Source organism: Pan paniscus, chromosome 1, assembly GCF_029289425.2.
Source record: "Pan paniscus chromosome 1, NHGRI_mPanPan1-v2.0_pri, whole genome shotgun sequence".
NCBI lineage: Eukaryota > Metazoa > Chordata > Mammalia > Primates > Hominidae > Pan > Pan paniscus.
In genome coordinates, this window is record NC_073249.2 from 141,672,050 (window position 1) to 141,689,205 (window position 17,156).

The 17,156-nt window shown below is 40.9% G+C and overlaps 1 protein-coding gene across 1 annotated transcript; it reads left to right on the forward strand.

The window, feature by feature from the left end:
- The first annotated feature begins 1,418 nt into the window (after positions 1-1,418).
- Positions 1,419-11,174, forward strand: C1H1orf52 (chromosome 1 C1orf52 homolog). Its single transcript, XM_003805293.5, has 3 exons — positions 1,419-1,759; positions 2,395-2,593; positions 8,435-11,174. Exons 1-3 carry the CDS (start codon positions 1,484-1,486, stop codon positions 8,506-8,508), a joined length of 549 nt encoding a protein of 182 aa, XP_003805341.3. The 5' UTR covers positions 1,419-1,483; the 3' UTR covers positions 8,509-11,174.
- The last annotated feature ends 5,982 nt before the right edge of the window (positions 11,175-17,156 follow it).

Sequence of the window (17,156 nt, forward strand, 5' to 3'; positions counted from 1 at the left end):
TCCTTCTAGTAAATTATCAAACCAACCTGAGGGCAGTCTGAACTTTGCAAAACCTGAAATTGGTGTCAGGAGTGAGGATGGTTTTGAGGACTCCCAAACTTTGCACTTTGAGACCATCATTTTCCTCTGCCAACATAGGAACCTGGATGGGAAAACTTGAGAAACACTTATCTAGACCCACACCATCATAAATTATTATAATCCAAAAATATTTATTAACCATCTGCTCTGTGACAAGTACTGCGCTGGGTAGTAGGAATCTAAAAATGAGCAAAGCACAGTCCAGCTCCTCCCCTCAAGGAGCTCATAGACATCGTACCACAGCAAAGAGGGAGTGAACAAGATAGTTATATAACTCTGCCCTGGAGCCTACTTCCAGGGAGGAATGGCAAGTTATGTGTGAGTGTGAGTATCATCTAAACGAGCAGGCATCCTTAAGTGAAATCTAAATACACTGATAACAACTTCATTTGGGTGTCATTCCCATTTAGTTCACCAGAAGGAGTCAAAGAGTTCTAGTTTCCCTGAATACTAGGCATATGGTTACACCATTTACCAAAAGAAGGAACAAAAATGCAGAGAAAAATTATATGAAAAGACAGATTACGGTTCCAATAGGTGGGTGTTTGAGGCCCCAGAAGGATACCATATGGAAAATGTAATCCAGGTGGTGGTCGGGTCTAGAGTTTGGGTGGAAAGATTGGTATTAGACACCCAGATTTGGGAATCATAGCATAAAGTAGTTAATGCGGTGGAAAGGGATGGGCTGACTTGCAACTTTGTAATGCCCTTTAAAATGTTAGAAGCATCACTGAAAGATAGTACAATATGTTGGGAAACACCAACATTTAAGGGCCATATGGAGCAAAGCAGACAGAGAAGAGGCTGACAATGAGAAGCCAGAGAGTTTGGACGACCCGAGTGGTAGGCTATGATCCAAGAGGAGTTTTGTCAAAGCTATTCAGAGCGCACTTGAATGAGGTCAAGCAGGAAATGATTTGGTTCTTGGCTTGGGAAGTCCACCACCCCTAGAGGTCTTCCATGACAACCTAGGGAAACACACTGAGAGTAATTTTTATTTGGAAGACGAGATGCAGTGGATCAGGAAAAAATCCTACCCTCTCTGGGCAAGGGCTAAAGTGGAGTGACAGCGAAAAGACAAAATTCTTAGGTCTTCTATGCCTTTGGTAAATGCTATCGAATGCAGGAAGTTTGGCTGGGATCCCTGGCTCAGAACTTCGTCTCTTCTCAGAGTTCCTCAGAAATGAGCAAAAGCAGCCCCCGCCCCTGCTTGGGAACGTGCCGGGTCCGCCTCCAGCCTCAGCCCCTCCGAGGGGGAGCAGGAGCGTGGCGCAACCGCCAGGGGGCGCAGACTGCAGGCTTATTTGTAAGAGTTGGGGCGGGGCCACGCGCGGGGCGGGCCCTGGGGTGGCTTCCGGTTTCCGGCTTCCGGCGGAGTGCTCGGTTGTCGCTCGCAGCCGTCATGGCAGCGGAGGAGAAGGACCCTCTGAGCTATTTCGCGGCATACGGGAGCAGCAGCTCAGGCTCCTCGGACGAGGAGGATAACATCGAGCCGGAGGAGACGAGTCGCAGAACCCCGGATCCGGCGAAGTCGGCGGGCGGCTGTAGGAACAAGGCGGAGAAGCGGCTCCCGGGACCTGACGAGCTGTTTAGGAGCGTGACTCGCCCGGCCTTTCTCTACAATCCGCTCAACAAACAGATAGACTGGGAGAGGCACGTCGTCAAGGCGCCTGAGGAGGTGAGGTCCCCGACCCCGTTTCTCGGTCTCGGCCCCGGCCTGCGCCCCCTTTCTCCTGAGCCCCCTGCTGGGGACCTGCTGTCCATTCCCCCACACGCAGTCACCCCCGCGGGATGCCGCACCACCCCCTCCCACCTCAAGCCCTGGGAAACCTGGCCCCCTCCCCCCGCCTGGTGGGTGTTAGACCGGACCCGCAGCCCCGCCCCTTGTGAGGAGACCCAAACCTCCGCGCTCGGTGCCCCGACCCCGCGCGGCGAGGACTAACAGTGGTGACTCCCCCGCCCCCCCCGCTGCAGCTTCTCCCTGAGACCCCTTCCCTTTGACGCCGAAGTGCCTGCGGTGCTGCCTCCAAGACAGTGTCTGCTGCAGCCTCCTGAAGGGGTCAGCCTTGGCGTAGTATCTCTGAGACTGGATTCTTCTTTGGTAACTAAAAGTTATTAGCTTTATTCATATAGGGAACCCTTTGGCTTTTCACTTAACAGTATTGTGATTTTGATGGAAAAATGTGTCTTTCAACCTTAAAGAAAAAAAAAGTCAGCCTGAACGATAAGCGAACGGCAGGGAGTTGCATGTGCCCACGTCCATCGTAGGAACCTCGGTTCGTCACAGTGCTTCTTAATGTGCTTGCTTAACAGCCTCCAAAGGAATTCAAAATATGGAAGTCAAATTATGTACCACCTCCTGAGACCTACACCACTGAGAAGAAGCCTCCGCCTCCAGAGCTTGACATGGCAATAAAATGGTCTAACATATATGAGGACAATGGTGATGATGCTCCACAGAATGCTAAGAAAGCTAGGCTTCTACCAGAAGGGGAGGAGACGTTGGAATCAGGTAAGGAAAGTCAGAATCCGATGGTGGTCTATTTTGATCCCCGTGATGGGCTTAAAAAGAATGAGATATTTAATGAATGAAAATTAAATCTAGCGAATTGGCAAACTAATTTGATGGTCTTTGGATACTTACTGCTCTGCTTTTGAGAAAGATCATACATATTTGGCTTTAACATGAAGTCTCTGATAGCTCAGCTAGTAGTAGTTGCTGTATTTTAGTGAAAGATCATAAATTATTCAGGCTTTAAAGTAAAATATCTGATATCTCATCCAGTGGTCTGATTTATGATGCCTTATTAGAACAACACAAATCAATTCATGGTTTCTTGTGACTGTAGCTACAAAGTACTGAAGGCTTAATTTTCTTTTTTTCTTCTTTTTCTTTTTTTTTTTTTTTTTTTTTGAGACAGGATTTCGCTCTTGTTGCCCAGGCTGGAGTGCAATGGCGCCATCTCAGCTCACTGCGACCTCCACCTCCCAGGTTCAAGCGATTATCCTGCCTCAGCCTCCAAGTAGCTGGGATTGCAGGCGCCTGCCACCACGCCGGGCTAGTTTTGTTTTTTTTTTTTTGTAGAGGTGGGGTTTCACCATGTTGGTCAGGCTGGTCTTGAACTCCTGACCTCAGGTGATCCACCTGCCTCGGCCTCCCAAAGTGTTGGGATTTACAGGCGTGAGCCACCGCTCCCGGCCGAAGGCTTCATTTTCTATTAAAGCAGTTGTGCTTCAGAGCTAAAATTAGTATGACAAAATGAATTTAACTGAGCATTACTACATAGTAATAGGAAGATAATGACTGAGTTGTTTTACTTTAGTTCATAATAGCATAATTTCGTCTCTTACTTGGACTGTCACAGTAATCTTTGCCTGCACACTCTTATCCAATCTGTACCATCCTTCACTGCAACTAGTGTTGAGTTTCTAAAAGTCGTATATGATTATATAACTTGCCTGCTTAAAACCCTTCAACGGGATAAAGTCAAGGCCTTGTATTAATAGGCCCTTTCTCCCTGTCCACAGTCATTTTTAATGGCCCCTTTCTAGCACTTGAAGATCTTGAAATCCAGAACTGAATTGTATGGTTCCCTGCCTTTCAGTATACGTTGCACCTTATTCTTTAGTGTTCTTTCTTATCTCTGGCTAGTAAACTAATTCATCCTTCAAAATCCAAATCAAAAGAAGAAATCTTAGGTATCACCTCTAATAATTATTTGCTCCTTTGTACTTTGTTTATGCTAATGCTGTTGATTGCCCTCATCACTTGTATGTGATTTTTTAAAAAGTCTGTCTGCTTTATGATGAGTTCCTCAAACAGCAGGATTTGAAGTGTTTGTTTGTATCGAGTACATTGTAAGTATTCAGTAATTGTTGAATTGAACTAATGTTTTGGACCATTATTTTTAAGAAAGTATGCCATTTTTGTTAAACAGATTTCTGATCTTCCCACAATACAAGGGCTACTTAGCCCGTTTTTAACAGTCATGCAGGGAGTGATGTTTTGTTTTAAGAGAAAGGAGAACTGACTGGCAGTTCTTTCTTTCTTTAATTTTGATTCTACCTAGCTTTTCCATTACTTTTGCTGACTTCCAATATGTATTAGTCACTAATGAAGGAGCATCTTCAGTAAGTAGCATCTTTTTGCAGACCTTAAATGATGTAAACATTTATAATATCTCATATTGTACAATCTTTTTGTTTTCTTTCTTTTTTTTTTTTTTTTTTTGAGACGGAGTCTCGCTCGGTCGCCCAGGCTGGAGTGCAGTGGCGCCATCTCGGCTCACTGCAAGCTCCGCCTCCCGGGTTCACGCCATTCTCCCGCCTCAGCCTCCCGAGTAGCTGGGACTACAGGCGTCCCACGCCCGGCTAATTTTTTTGTATTTTTAGTAGAGACGGGGTTTCACCGTGTTAGCCAGGATGGTCTGGATCTCCTGACCTCGTGATCTGCCCGCCTTGGCCTCCCAAAGTGCTGGGATTACAGGCGTGAGCCACCGTGCCCGGCCATTCCTTTTCATAATTAGTAAAAATATATTTGCTTAAATAATCTTTATTACAACACCTTGTGAAATGAGATAGAGAAATGTGGAAATGATAGCTTACATAACTTGTCCAAGGTCACAAACTAGAAAATGCCAAATTCTAAAATAGGTACTTTCACACAGTTTTCTAATTTATTACTCCGGGCAACCTGATACAGAAGTGCTACATGACTCATTATTACTGTTTTACAGATGATAAAACAATCTGAGATTAGGGACTTTACCCAAATTCATTCACGCAGCTAAAGAAGAGGCAGAGTAGTAGGCATTCAAATCCAGAACTTTAAATAGAAATTATGCCTTATTAAACTGGGAGTTGGTCTCCTGATGAATAGCCATTTCTCAACAGTGAGATATAGCTATTCTTCTGTAGGGCGAATGGCAGTAAAGATACTAGGGTTGATACTCAAACTAGATTTCCATAGGCTGGTGCTCTCACATCTTTGTAGTTATATGGAAAAAACCAGGATTATACACCAGGGCAAGCAAGCAAGAAAGAATTATCTTTTTCTAGCTTAGCTTTTGAGTTAAGTTAGAAGGAGTTCCAAATATGTGGCAGGTAACACTGCTATTCACATAGATAATTTCTGTCTTTTTGATCACATGATGGTCCTTTATTGGAAAACAAATACAGGCAAAATCAAATAACAGACCCATTTTTTAGAAGTGATTTTCAGATTCCTATATCATAAACCCACTGTAAAATCAATTTATGTCATGATTTTTTAGGCTTTCTTTTTCATTCATAAAATATATATCAGAAACTCTACACTCTTATCCAAATTTTAGATTAGCAAGTGACTTTTTTATTTTGCTTCCCCATTCTGCCCTTTGGCCTTCTATTGCCGGTTAACGTTTTCCAGTTACTTTAGAGGAAGAGCTGGGAAAGGTTCAGAACTCATCATTGGGTCTTGCTGCTTATCAGCACTTCGGGTTTTTTTTTTTTTTTTTTTTTGAGATGGAGTCTCGCTCTGTCGCCCAGGCTGGAGTGCAATGGTGTGATCTCAGCTCACTGCAACCTCCGCCTCCCGGGTTCAAGCGATTCTCCTGCCTCAGCCTGCCAAGTAGCTGGGACTACAGGCACACGCCACCACGCCCAGCTAATTTTTGTATTTTTAGTGGAGACGGGGTTTCAGCACGTTGGCCAGGGTGGTCTCGATCTCCTGACCTCGTGATCCGCCCGCTTGAGCCTCCCAAAGTGCTGGGATTACAGGCGTGAGCCACCGCACCCTGCCACTTCTGGTTTTAGTGGTTGTAAAATGTAGGTAAGCAAAGCTTAGTTATTAGTTGTAGCTTTATTGACATGTATAATAATTAATTGTAAAAGCATAATTAATATAGTGATTTTTAGTTTACACTTTTTAGAATTTAGAAAGTTTGTCTATTGATAAGTTAAACTTACTTGAGTGATTTGAGTTCCATAATAAAAAAATTGCTTCCTTACCAGTACATCTATACTATATGAGACCGAGTAAAAAAGCTCAGTAAAGTTGATAAATGAACATTGCTCAGATTTTTTCCCCTACTCTAGTTTATAAAGCAATGCCTTGTCATGACACTAGATGGCATAGCACTTCTGCTCAAATCACTGATAGCCAGTTACTTTTTAACTTCAGTAGTTTGTGGTTTTGTTATTCAGTTAATTTACTTGTAATAAGTGGCAAATTAAAAGCAAAAATATCTCAGTATCATCTTCTAAATGTATGTTAATGCATAGTGAATATTATAGTAAACTTAGTACTTTCCATTTTTATATCATCACTACTGAAAATCTCAAAAGAGGAGCTTAGTGATAATTAACTCATTAAAAAGCAAAAGGTGCCGGGTGCGGTGGCTCACGCCTGTAATCCCAGCACTTTGGGAGGCCGAGGTGGGTGGATCACGAGGTCAGGAGATAGAGACCATCCTGGTTAACACCGTGAAACCCCGTCTCTACTAAAAATACAAAAAATTAGCTGGGTGTGATGGCAGGCACCTGTAGTCCCAGCTGCTTGGGAGGCTGAGGCAGGAGAATGGCGTGAACCTGGGAGGTGGAGATTACAATAAGCTGAGATGGTGCCACTGCACTCCAGCCTGGGCAACAGAGCAAGACTCCATCTCAAAAAAAAAAAAAGCAAAAGGTTTGGCTTGTTTTGGTGGTATACCATGTTATTTGGTTTGTGGAGCCAGTGTTTTTGTGTGAACATGATGAACTGCTGATTAAAACTTTGATTTGTAAATTCCTGGGGTGAGTTGATCTGAATTGTATTTTATTCCACTGCCTACATAAATCCATAGTGCTCTGTGAAGCATGTGAATAACATCACCGTGCTGTGCTTGAAGGGGAGTGAAGATGAATGGTATTGATTGTTATCTGCATCAATAAATGAGATATTCTGATTATGGTACAGTTAGCAGAAGGGAATTGAAGGCTTAAGATTTTAATATTTCCTTCAAGGAATTTATGATTTGATGTCAGTAGTTCCTCACATTTTTTAATAATGAAGGCTTCTTTCAATATCAAGATATTTTATAGATCTCCACATGATAACCTGTTGAACTTTTTGAGTATCTGTTGATCAAGAAAATAAAGTCAAAAGCTACAATTAATTAGTAATGTGCTCAAAATAAATTTGTATTTTATAAATCATAACATCTTTTCCATGTTACTCTGTCTATATGGAGTTCTTAATACCACACATTTGCTTAGGGAGATGGAATTAGCAACTAGTCTGTGCTACCCTGTATTTTTTTTTTTAACCATGTAGTTGGATTTTTAAAAATACAGTAAAAGAGTTCACTTTTCCAGGTTTGACAACATTTTTATGAATTGGAAATTTTCTGTGGCTACAGATACTATTAACATTTTGGAAAGGTGTAAAGAACATTGTTTTAATGTAAGGCTCTTCTCTAACCTCCCTCCCCTCTCCAAATTCTCCATAATATGAAGTAGGAAGATATGTATTTTTCTGTTGCCATTAAAATGCTCTGGCCATCGTAGGAGTGGGGATGGGGAGGGCGGGGATGAGAATTACAACTTACTAGAATAAAATTCCAAATAGAGGTTTGGGGAAACCTACTTGTGAGTGCTTTTTAACCTCAAAATAAGGATTTGGGGTGGGTGGAGAAGGTGATGGGGCAGAAGAAGTTGTTTTTGGAGGAGAGAAAGCAGATTGAAAGGAAAAGGACAGCTGATAGCCACTTAAATAATGTCATCGTTAGAGTGATACCTATTTTTTGTAAAAAGAAAACAATATGCTCCATTCTTACAAAGCATTGATTGTATTTTAATATATGCAATGTAAATACTATCATGCAGTGGTGTCCAAGGGAGAGAATACAGTCATGAGTTCTTAGTTTCTGTTATTGGTTGGGCCAATAAAGCCCCTTCATCATCATCCTTTTCTGCTTATCACTAGAGACAGAAACTAAAAACCATGGCTTCAGGCTGCTAAAAGCCTAAAACAAAACAGAACAACAACAACAAATAAGGCAGGTTGGACAAGCTTGCTGAGTATTTGGGAGCCTTTTTCAAAAGTCTGATTTGGGGGAAGTAAAGTCACTTATTTTAAGCTACCTTAGTATAGCACCTAATGAGTTACTTTGTGAATTTTGTATGGCTGCAATTGAAAAAAAAAAAATTGCTCACTTTCACTTGCATTTAAAAATCAGAGCTCTAAAAGTTAATTCTTGTTTTTTATTGGGAAACTCTGAGAGAAACATTAGTTGATGAGGGTAATAATTTTGGTATAAAGCCAGTGAAATTTTAATGCTTAACATGTTGGGTTTTTAAAAATTACTGATTGAAACTCTTCCTTTTCTATTTAAAGATGATGAAAAAGATGAGCATACTTCTAAAAAGCGCAAAGTAGAGCCAGGAGAACCAGCAAAGAAGAAAAAGTAGAAACAAATGACCAGAATTTCTGTACTGCTAAACTTGTTGAAATGTTTCTTTGGACAGATTAAGTTGATATTGTGGGTTATTATGCCACATCTCCATGAAAGTGCATACGTTAATGAACTAATAAGTATTGCCTCAAGAACTTTCCACTGTAGAATTCTTTTTTTATTTAAAACATGTATGTATTTAAAACTCAACTGGTGACTTGTGATTGTGAAATTGATAACACTTGGATGCATTCTTGCTCTCACAGAATTGGTGACATGCTTTGAGAGTTTTGTCACATGTTGACATGCCAATGTTCTATAAACCTTTTATAAAGGAATATATTTTTAAAGTAAATATATTGTAATGTACTGTGAACTTGTAGGGTGCTTTCAACAGTCTTTGTACAGTGTAAATAGATCATGGAAATAAAATTACTTATTCAATATTACTATTATTGTATAACATTAACATTTGAATGTTTGTCTGTGACAAGTACCCTATTTGTCGTGTGACATTTTAAGTTGTAATAAGAAGTATTACCATTTAAAGAGTGCCTCCTGTGTTCCAGATGCTTTGTGCATATATTTTCTCTGATCCTTAAACAACCTAGCAAGGTATTATTAGTATTCTCATTTTATAATAAAGAGTGCTTGAGTAGCTTGTCTAATGTTACACAGCTAGTGAGTGGTTCATTTGGAATTTAACTTGGGACACTTGAACCTCAAAATCATCACATTAAACCACCTGTCCACCAGTCAAAATTTAGTCATCTTTCAGGAATGACATCAATTGTCATCTCTTCCAGGTACTTTTCTGTTGTACCTGGAGATCCGTTAGTGGAGAGCTTTTCCTCTCCTGATTGGATGACTGTACTTGTCATCTGTGCTTTATGGTTATTCATTAATTTCTTTATTAAATTGTAAGTTTACAGGACATTCAGTTAAATTTGAATTTCAGATAATGTTTTAGTATATTTAATATTCAGGACATATACAAAAAATGTGTTTATCTGAAATTCAAATTTAACTGAACATCTTTTATCTGGTAACCCTACTTCTACATGTTTTCTCTACCCAGCTTCTATTTTAATGCTTTGCGTATAGTAATAATAAAATGAACAAGAAGTAGTTGGGAAGGTGTGATCTTTGAGTTCCAAAATGCAGTTATTTTAGCATTTTGAACAATAAAAAGGTTACACTCTGCATCAATCTTTCCATGAATCTGAAGCCCTTAAGAGATAAGAATTACAGAACAGTGCACATTCAGTGTATAAGAACAAGACAGCCAAGCATTGTGGCTTATGCTTGTAATCCCAGCACTTTGGGAGGCCAAGGTGGGAGGATAGCTTGAGGCCAAGAGTTGGAGACCAGCCTAGACAACATGATAAGACCTCATCTTTACAAAAAATAATTTAGAAAAAGACATAATCTGAGTATTTTTTTTAAAATCTGTTTTTCCCCATTGTGGAAGATAAAATTTGAACAATTACGTGAGATTTGTTTACTTAGGCATGTGTATCAAGTAGATTAAAATTCATAAAAGTCATTAAGAGTGATTGCATCAGCCATGGTGCTTTGTGGAATGAAGGTCCATAACAGCATGATGGCTTCCAGTATATCTCGAGTTTAGAAAAACCAATTCTATAGCTGCCCATCCTCTAGGTTTGCAAATATATGAATCCCAAAATTGAAGTAATTGCTAAAGCAAGAATATGTTTTTTTAAGATTGTAGTCTTTGTAATGAATTTGGAAATCTGTGGTATCATATACTAAGGAGTGGCATCAAGTGATAAAGCAAGACCATAGTATGTACATGACACCAAACACAACCAAATCAAGTTATATTTGTGAAGTTGTGATTCCCAAGCTCTGGAGAAATCTAAAATTTGGATGCATGTGTTGGTGGAGCAAATATCTCAGAAGTTACTGAAATATTGCAAGGTTCTTAAGTTAGCAGGAAAGCAAACTTTTTTCTCTCTTTCCTGGGAGATGTGCAGAGTATGTTGTATGAGGAGGAAGACAGGACTTAGGGAAGAGGCTAAATATTTTGGAGCAAGTCTGACTCAGCCATTTGTATCTCCTGGTTGGAAAATGGACTGTCATATCACTCTACATTCATCATCACATTAGAGAATAGATTATTTTCCCCTTTAGAGATGTCCTGGGAACGTGTTTGCACAAGTGTCCACGTGGGTACTGAGGTGAAGTTTGGTTGAGCTAGTGGAAACCTAGTGGGGAGAAGTCTTAAAAATCCATATATGTAAGAAAAATCATCTATCCAAGTATCTTTCATTTTAGAGAATCGAGTCACTTGATACTTCTGATTGTTTCCTCCACTTTAAGTTAAGCCTGGGCAACATGTTGAGATCCTGATCTGGTTTGGCTGTGTCCCCAACCAAATCTCACTTGAATTGTAATTCCCACAATTCCCACGTGTCATGGGTGGTGACTGAATTATGGGGGTGGGTCTTTCCGGTGCTGTTCTTATGATAGTGAATGAGTCTTACGAGATCTGATGGTTTAAAAAACCATCAGTGCAGGGAGTTGCCCTGCACAAGCTCTCTGCCTGCTGCCCTCCACATAAGATGTGTCTTGCTCCTCCTTGCCTTCTGCCATGATTGTAAGGCTTCCTCAGCCATGTGGAACTGTAAGTCCAATTAAACCTGTTTCTTTTGCAAATTGCCCAGTCTCTGGTATGTCTTTATCAGCAGCATGAAAATGGACTAATACAGTTAATGGGTACCAGTAGAGTGGGGTACTGCTGAAAAGATACCCAAAAACGTGGAAGTGACTTTGGAAGTGAGTACAAGGCAGAGCTTGGAATGTTGGGAGGGCTCAGAAGACGACAGGAAAATATGGGAAAGTTTGGAACTCCCTAGAGGCTTGTTGAATGGCTTTGACCAAAATGCTGATAATGATATGAACAATGAAATCCAGGCTGAGGTGGTCTCAGATGGAGATGAGGAACTTGTTGGGAACTAGAGCAAAGGTCACTCTTGATATGTTTTAGCAAAGAGACTAGTGGCATTTTGCCCCGTCCTAGAGATTTGTGGAACTTTGAACTTGAGAGAGATAATTTAGGGTATTTGGTGGAAGAAATTTTTAAGCAGCAAAGCATTCAAGAGGTTACTTGGATGCCATTAAAGGCATTCAGTTTTATAAGGGAAGCAGAGCTTGAAAGTTCAGAAAATTTGCAGCCTGACAATGCAATAGAAAAGAAAATCCCATTTTCTGAGAAGAAATTTAACCTGGCTGCAGAAATTTGCTTAAGTAATGGAGAGCCAAATGTTAATCCCCAAGACAACGGGGAAAATGTCTCCAGGGCAGGTTAGAGGTCTTCACAGCAGCCCCTCCCATCACAGGCCCAGAGGCCTAGGAGGAAAAAGTGGTTTTGTGGGCTGGACCCAGGATTCCTGTGCTGTGTGCATCCTAGGGACTTGGAGCCTTGTATCCCAGCCACTCCAGCCATGGCTGAAAGGAGCCAATGTAGAGCTCAGGCCATGGCTTCAGAGCATGCAAGCCCCAAGCCTTGGCAGCTTCCATGTGGTGTTGAGCCTGCAGGTACACAGAAGTCAAGAATTGGGCTTTGGGAACCTCTGCCTAGATTTCAGAAAATGTATGGAAACAACTGGATTCCCAGGCAGAAGTTTGTTGCAGGGATGGGGCCCTCATGGAGAACCTCTGCTAGGGCAGTGCAGAAGGGAAATGTGGGGTTGAAACCCCCAGAGTCCCTGCTGTGGCACTACCTAGTGGAGCTGTAAGAAAAGGGCCACCATCCTCCAGACCCCAGAATGGTAGATCTACTTACAGCTTGCACCATGCGCCTGAAAAAGTCACTGACAGTGCCAGCCCATGAAGGCAGCGGGGAGGGAGGCTGTACCCTGCAAAGCCACAGCAGCAGAGCTTCCTGACCATGGGAACCCACCTCTTGCATTAGCATGACCCAGATGAGAGACATGGAGTCAAAGGAGATCATTTTGGAGCTTCAAGATTTGACTGCCTTGCTGGATTTCAGACCTGCATGGGGCCTGTAGCCCCTTTGTTTTGTTCAGTTCTCCCATTTGGAATGGCTGTATTTACCCAATGCCTTTACCCCCATTGTATCTAGAAAGTAACTAACTTGCTTTTGGTTTTACAGGCTCACAGGCAGAAGGGACTTGCCTTGTCTCAGATGAGACATGGGACTGTGGACTTTTGGGTTAATGCTGAAGTGAGTTAAGACTTTGGGGGACTATTGGGAAGACATGACTGGTTTTGAAATGTGAGGACCTGAGATTTGGGAGGGGCTGGGGTGGAATGATATGGTTTGGCTGTGTCCCCACCCAAATCTCATCTTGAATTGTAACTCCCACAATTCCCAGATGTCATGGGAGGAACCCATTGGGAGGTGACTGAATTATGAGGGCAGATCTTTCCTGTGCTGTTCTCATGATAGTGAATGGGTCTCACGAGACCTGATGATTTTAAAAATGGGAGTTGCCCTGCACAAGCTCTTTTTGCCTGCTGCCATCCAGGTAAGATGTGACTTGCTCTTTCTTGCCTTATGCCATGATTGTGAGGCTTCCCCAGCCACATGGAAGTGTATGGCCAATTCAACCTCTTTCTTTTGTAAATTGCCCAGTTTTGGGTACGTCTTTATCAGCAGCATGAAAATGGACTAATACAGACCTCATCTCTACAAAAAAATTTAAAAATTAGCCAGGCGTGGTGGTGCACGATAGTGGGCCTAGCTATTGGGAAAGGCTGAAGCAGGAGGATCACTTGAGCCCAGGAGTTAAAGGCTGCAGTGAGCTATGATGCACCACTGTACCCTGGCATGGGTGACAGAGCAAGATCCAGTCTCTAAAAAAAAGAAATAAACCATATCAGGCATGAATGGCTTTTTGTACAGGGTAATTTGAGAAAATAACTAAGCATATGTGGGCCATGTTTTAAAATTTGAAGTGTAAATAGCTTCATAGAGTTTTATGGGAAACATTCTAACTGGAATCAGAAAAATATTACTGATTCAACTGCTTTGGCCAAAAAAAATTACTGAGAAAATTGGCAATGCGTTTTCACCATTAAAACACTAAGATCTGGACTCAGTTGTAAACTTGCAACTTTCTAATCTTAAAATTTAATGCTGTGTAGTGCTTTTGAATTCACAAAGTTTAGTCACATAATATTTTAGTTTCCAAAATCCAATTAGGTAGGTTTCATCATTTTCAAATTGTGGAATGGAAAATAGGCCCAGTGAGCTGACATAGTGTACCCATGGATGTACAGTGTGTTAGCTTCAGAGAAGAGAGGGATGGAGAAACTGGTAGTGCTTAGTTGGATATAATAGCTGAGCATGAGGCTTTCTTTCATTGCTAATTATATTTTTAAATTTAAAATATGAATGGATTAATGCAGGTTTGAACATAATCTACATTTAAAATATGTCACACAAGTTAGGTACAAAGCTCTACCAGAGACATTTGAAACCTCTAAGTATTTTTACAGGTCTATATAATCCGAATAAATGCAGCAACTCAATTTGATTAAGTCAAAAACTGACTAATCTGAATTCATAACTGGACTTTAAAACATGGGTGGTATTTTGGAGTTTTAGAATTTTTATCCATACTGTACTGCTTCCCTATGTCACCCCTCCATTTCATAATAGTACAGAAGTTTCACATATTCCTACAAAATCGTGTTAAAATTCCCAGCAAATGTTTTGGAATTTGCATTACATTCTAAAGTTTTCTCTCTTCATCTTCCTCCACATAGATAATTTTTCCAATTTTTTGAAGCATTGCCTTTCAATAAAAAGAGAGTGTGGGGAGATACCAAGAGGCATTTTTGTGTTCTGTCCACAGACAAGGGACTTTTTGCCTGTTTTGTTCATTGACTAGAACAATGCCTGGCACATAGTAGGCACTCAATATGACGGCTAAATGTTGCAAGTAAGCTGAATTCCTCACCCCTGGTTTAGGGTTGATTCTCATTTGTCTTGGTATAATGCTATCCCCCTATCCAAAGGCTTGTGTTTTCAGTTATATGGGCCAATATGTTTTATTAACAATGTAAACAAGTTTGAATTGGGTTTTCTGTCATTTTTCCACTAAAACCATCAATTAGTGCAAAACTGATTTACTCCTTTGGTTTCTTCCAGGGCTCCATGCTATTCTGGTTGTATTTTCTCTGGTTCCTTCTCTTCCAACTGCCCCTGGTTGCCAGTGTAGTCTACATTGTTATTCTTCTCATTCTCTACCCTTGTTCTTGAAGATTTCAACCAAGTTCATGGCTACTACAATCAGTAACACTTTGATGATCCCCTATACTGTATGGCTTGCCAGAGTGCTCTTATAAAGCCTAGATTTGTGTATCCAATTGTACATCTCCACTTGGTTCTTAAAGGTCCCTCCCATACTGTATGTCCAAACACATTGTGTCAAAGGTCACACCATGTACCATATTTTGTTTCTGATTAATGGCATCACCATAAACCCAGAAACCTGCCCTACCTCACTTTGTATCACATAGGTTTGGTCAGTAAATCCTGTGGTTTCTACTCCCTCATTCCCATGTGCCTCTATTTTTTCTCTCTCTTTTTTAAAATCTTTGCTTTTGGATGGAGGCAGCATATGTCACATGCCTCTTAATCTAGCTCTAATGAATCATTTACAATTCCCCAGATATGCTATTTAGTTTCGTGATTCTGTGCCTTCACTCACACCATTTGCTTGACCTGGCCCTTTTTTGTCTTCCTTGTGAACTCCGTATTTTCTCCAAGAACCAGTTCAAATATTCCCTCTTTAATGCACTTTGTTTTATTTATCTCCATATCCACCTCTACATTGCTTTCCCTCATACTGGGCACAAAATGAATAGCCAACATTTATTGAATGCTTGCTATGTGCCAGGCATTTTTCTAGGTGCTTTACATGTATTGAGTCATTTAGTTTGATGAGGTAGGTGCTATTACTAACCCTACTTTTCAGGGGAGAGAACTGGTACAGAGAGGTTATGTAATTTGTTCAAGGCACTGGAGCTGGGAAACCCAGGCATTCTGGCTCCAGGGCCAGTACATTAAGCTGGAGGAGGGAGGAATGACTGCATTAACCATTAGATTGGCTTAGTTCTTTGTGTGTGTTTGATTCAAAGAATGTCTTATCCTTAGAAGGCACTCACAATACAAATATTTGGAGAATTAATGGATCCAAAACCATTTCACTAAACAGACGAGCAGCATTGGTTAAATACACCGGAAACATCTTTTACATGGATTAAAGTCAATATGCAAATCTTTTAGGAAGATTAATACATATTTTAAGGACTTAGTAACTTATTACATGTTTGGAGTATCTGTAATCGAAAGCCTTAAAAGATAGTAATAGGGCTAAGAATATTACTCCCTCCCCCAAAAAAATATTTTTTAGCTTTTCAGTTTCTTTAAAAAAATTTTGTTGCTTGTAAAGAACAGTTTTTCAAAGTCTACATTTTTTAAAGCAAAATGAGCTTTAAGCCACAAGTTCTGCCTCAAATTTCATTGGCTTTCCTCTAACATTTCATTTTATGACTTGAGTTTAGAATCATAGCACCTGGCATGGAAAGGCCTCCAGAGGTCCTCCAGTACAGCCAGCCCCAAACAGTAATGTCTTCGGTGTGATCTTTGTCTCGCTTTTCTAGGCCCACAGACAAGCCCGCGAAATGACAGGTTTACAGCCTGGATTTGAAGAGTCATTTCCTGTGTGTCTGTAATATTTTGGTATGCACGGTCTGGAACTCCTCTTTCTTTCCCTTGTTTACCATTTTCTGAAAGGAAGAAACAGAGGATTTGGTGCATGGCATTGAGGTAAAAGTGTAGCCCTTTTCCTGGTATAATTACCTGTCTCTGTTTCTAAATGGGACCCAGATCCTAGCAACCTTCCCTGGCATGGCATGCTAGAAAGTTGGCATTCACATTTTAAATTTAGAATTCCTGAGGGAAACTGCAGTGAACTAACAGAGCAATCACTTCCAACTGAGGAGGTGACTTATCTGCCAGCAAAGCTCCAAACAAGCCAACTCAGAAATCACTCCTCCAAGGCCTTCCCCCAACACCCCCAGTCTAGGGGCATATTAAGACCCTGCTGCTAGTTTTCAGTTTGGAGATATATACCGGTACACATACATACACCCTGAGGTGTTCGGTAACGATCAGTAGGATCTTTCCCTCCTTTTTCAGGCTGTTCTGCCTTGAGGCCTTCCCTTCCAATCCTGTCCTTAACCACAAAAAAGTGGCCTAAAAGCCTTAGCAGTAAAATGTCTTCCATAACATCTGGAATCCATATGTCAAATCTGTAAGGCATAAGCTCTTTTTTCTTTTCTTTTTATTTTGCCTTAATTATTTGAGCTCCAAATCCCCCACCCCAGCCTCTTTTCATGCCAAACTAATTAGGGCAATTATCTGAGCCATCCGTGGCTACAGATCAGTTAAACCCTGTTATTGAGGGTAACAAATGAGAGGGTTAATTTTTCTTGACTGCTCCATAGTTGGGGAAGAAAGATAATAAGCCCTTACATTTGTCGGGTGCTTTTGAGTTTTCAAACTCTCTATTCTCTACACCAAGCTGCCACCTGGGAAAAGGGCTTACTTTGGGGTTCCAGACTGTCTGGAACCCTGAGGTAAACGATTTAATTCTGAATGAAGCA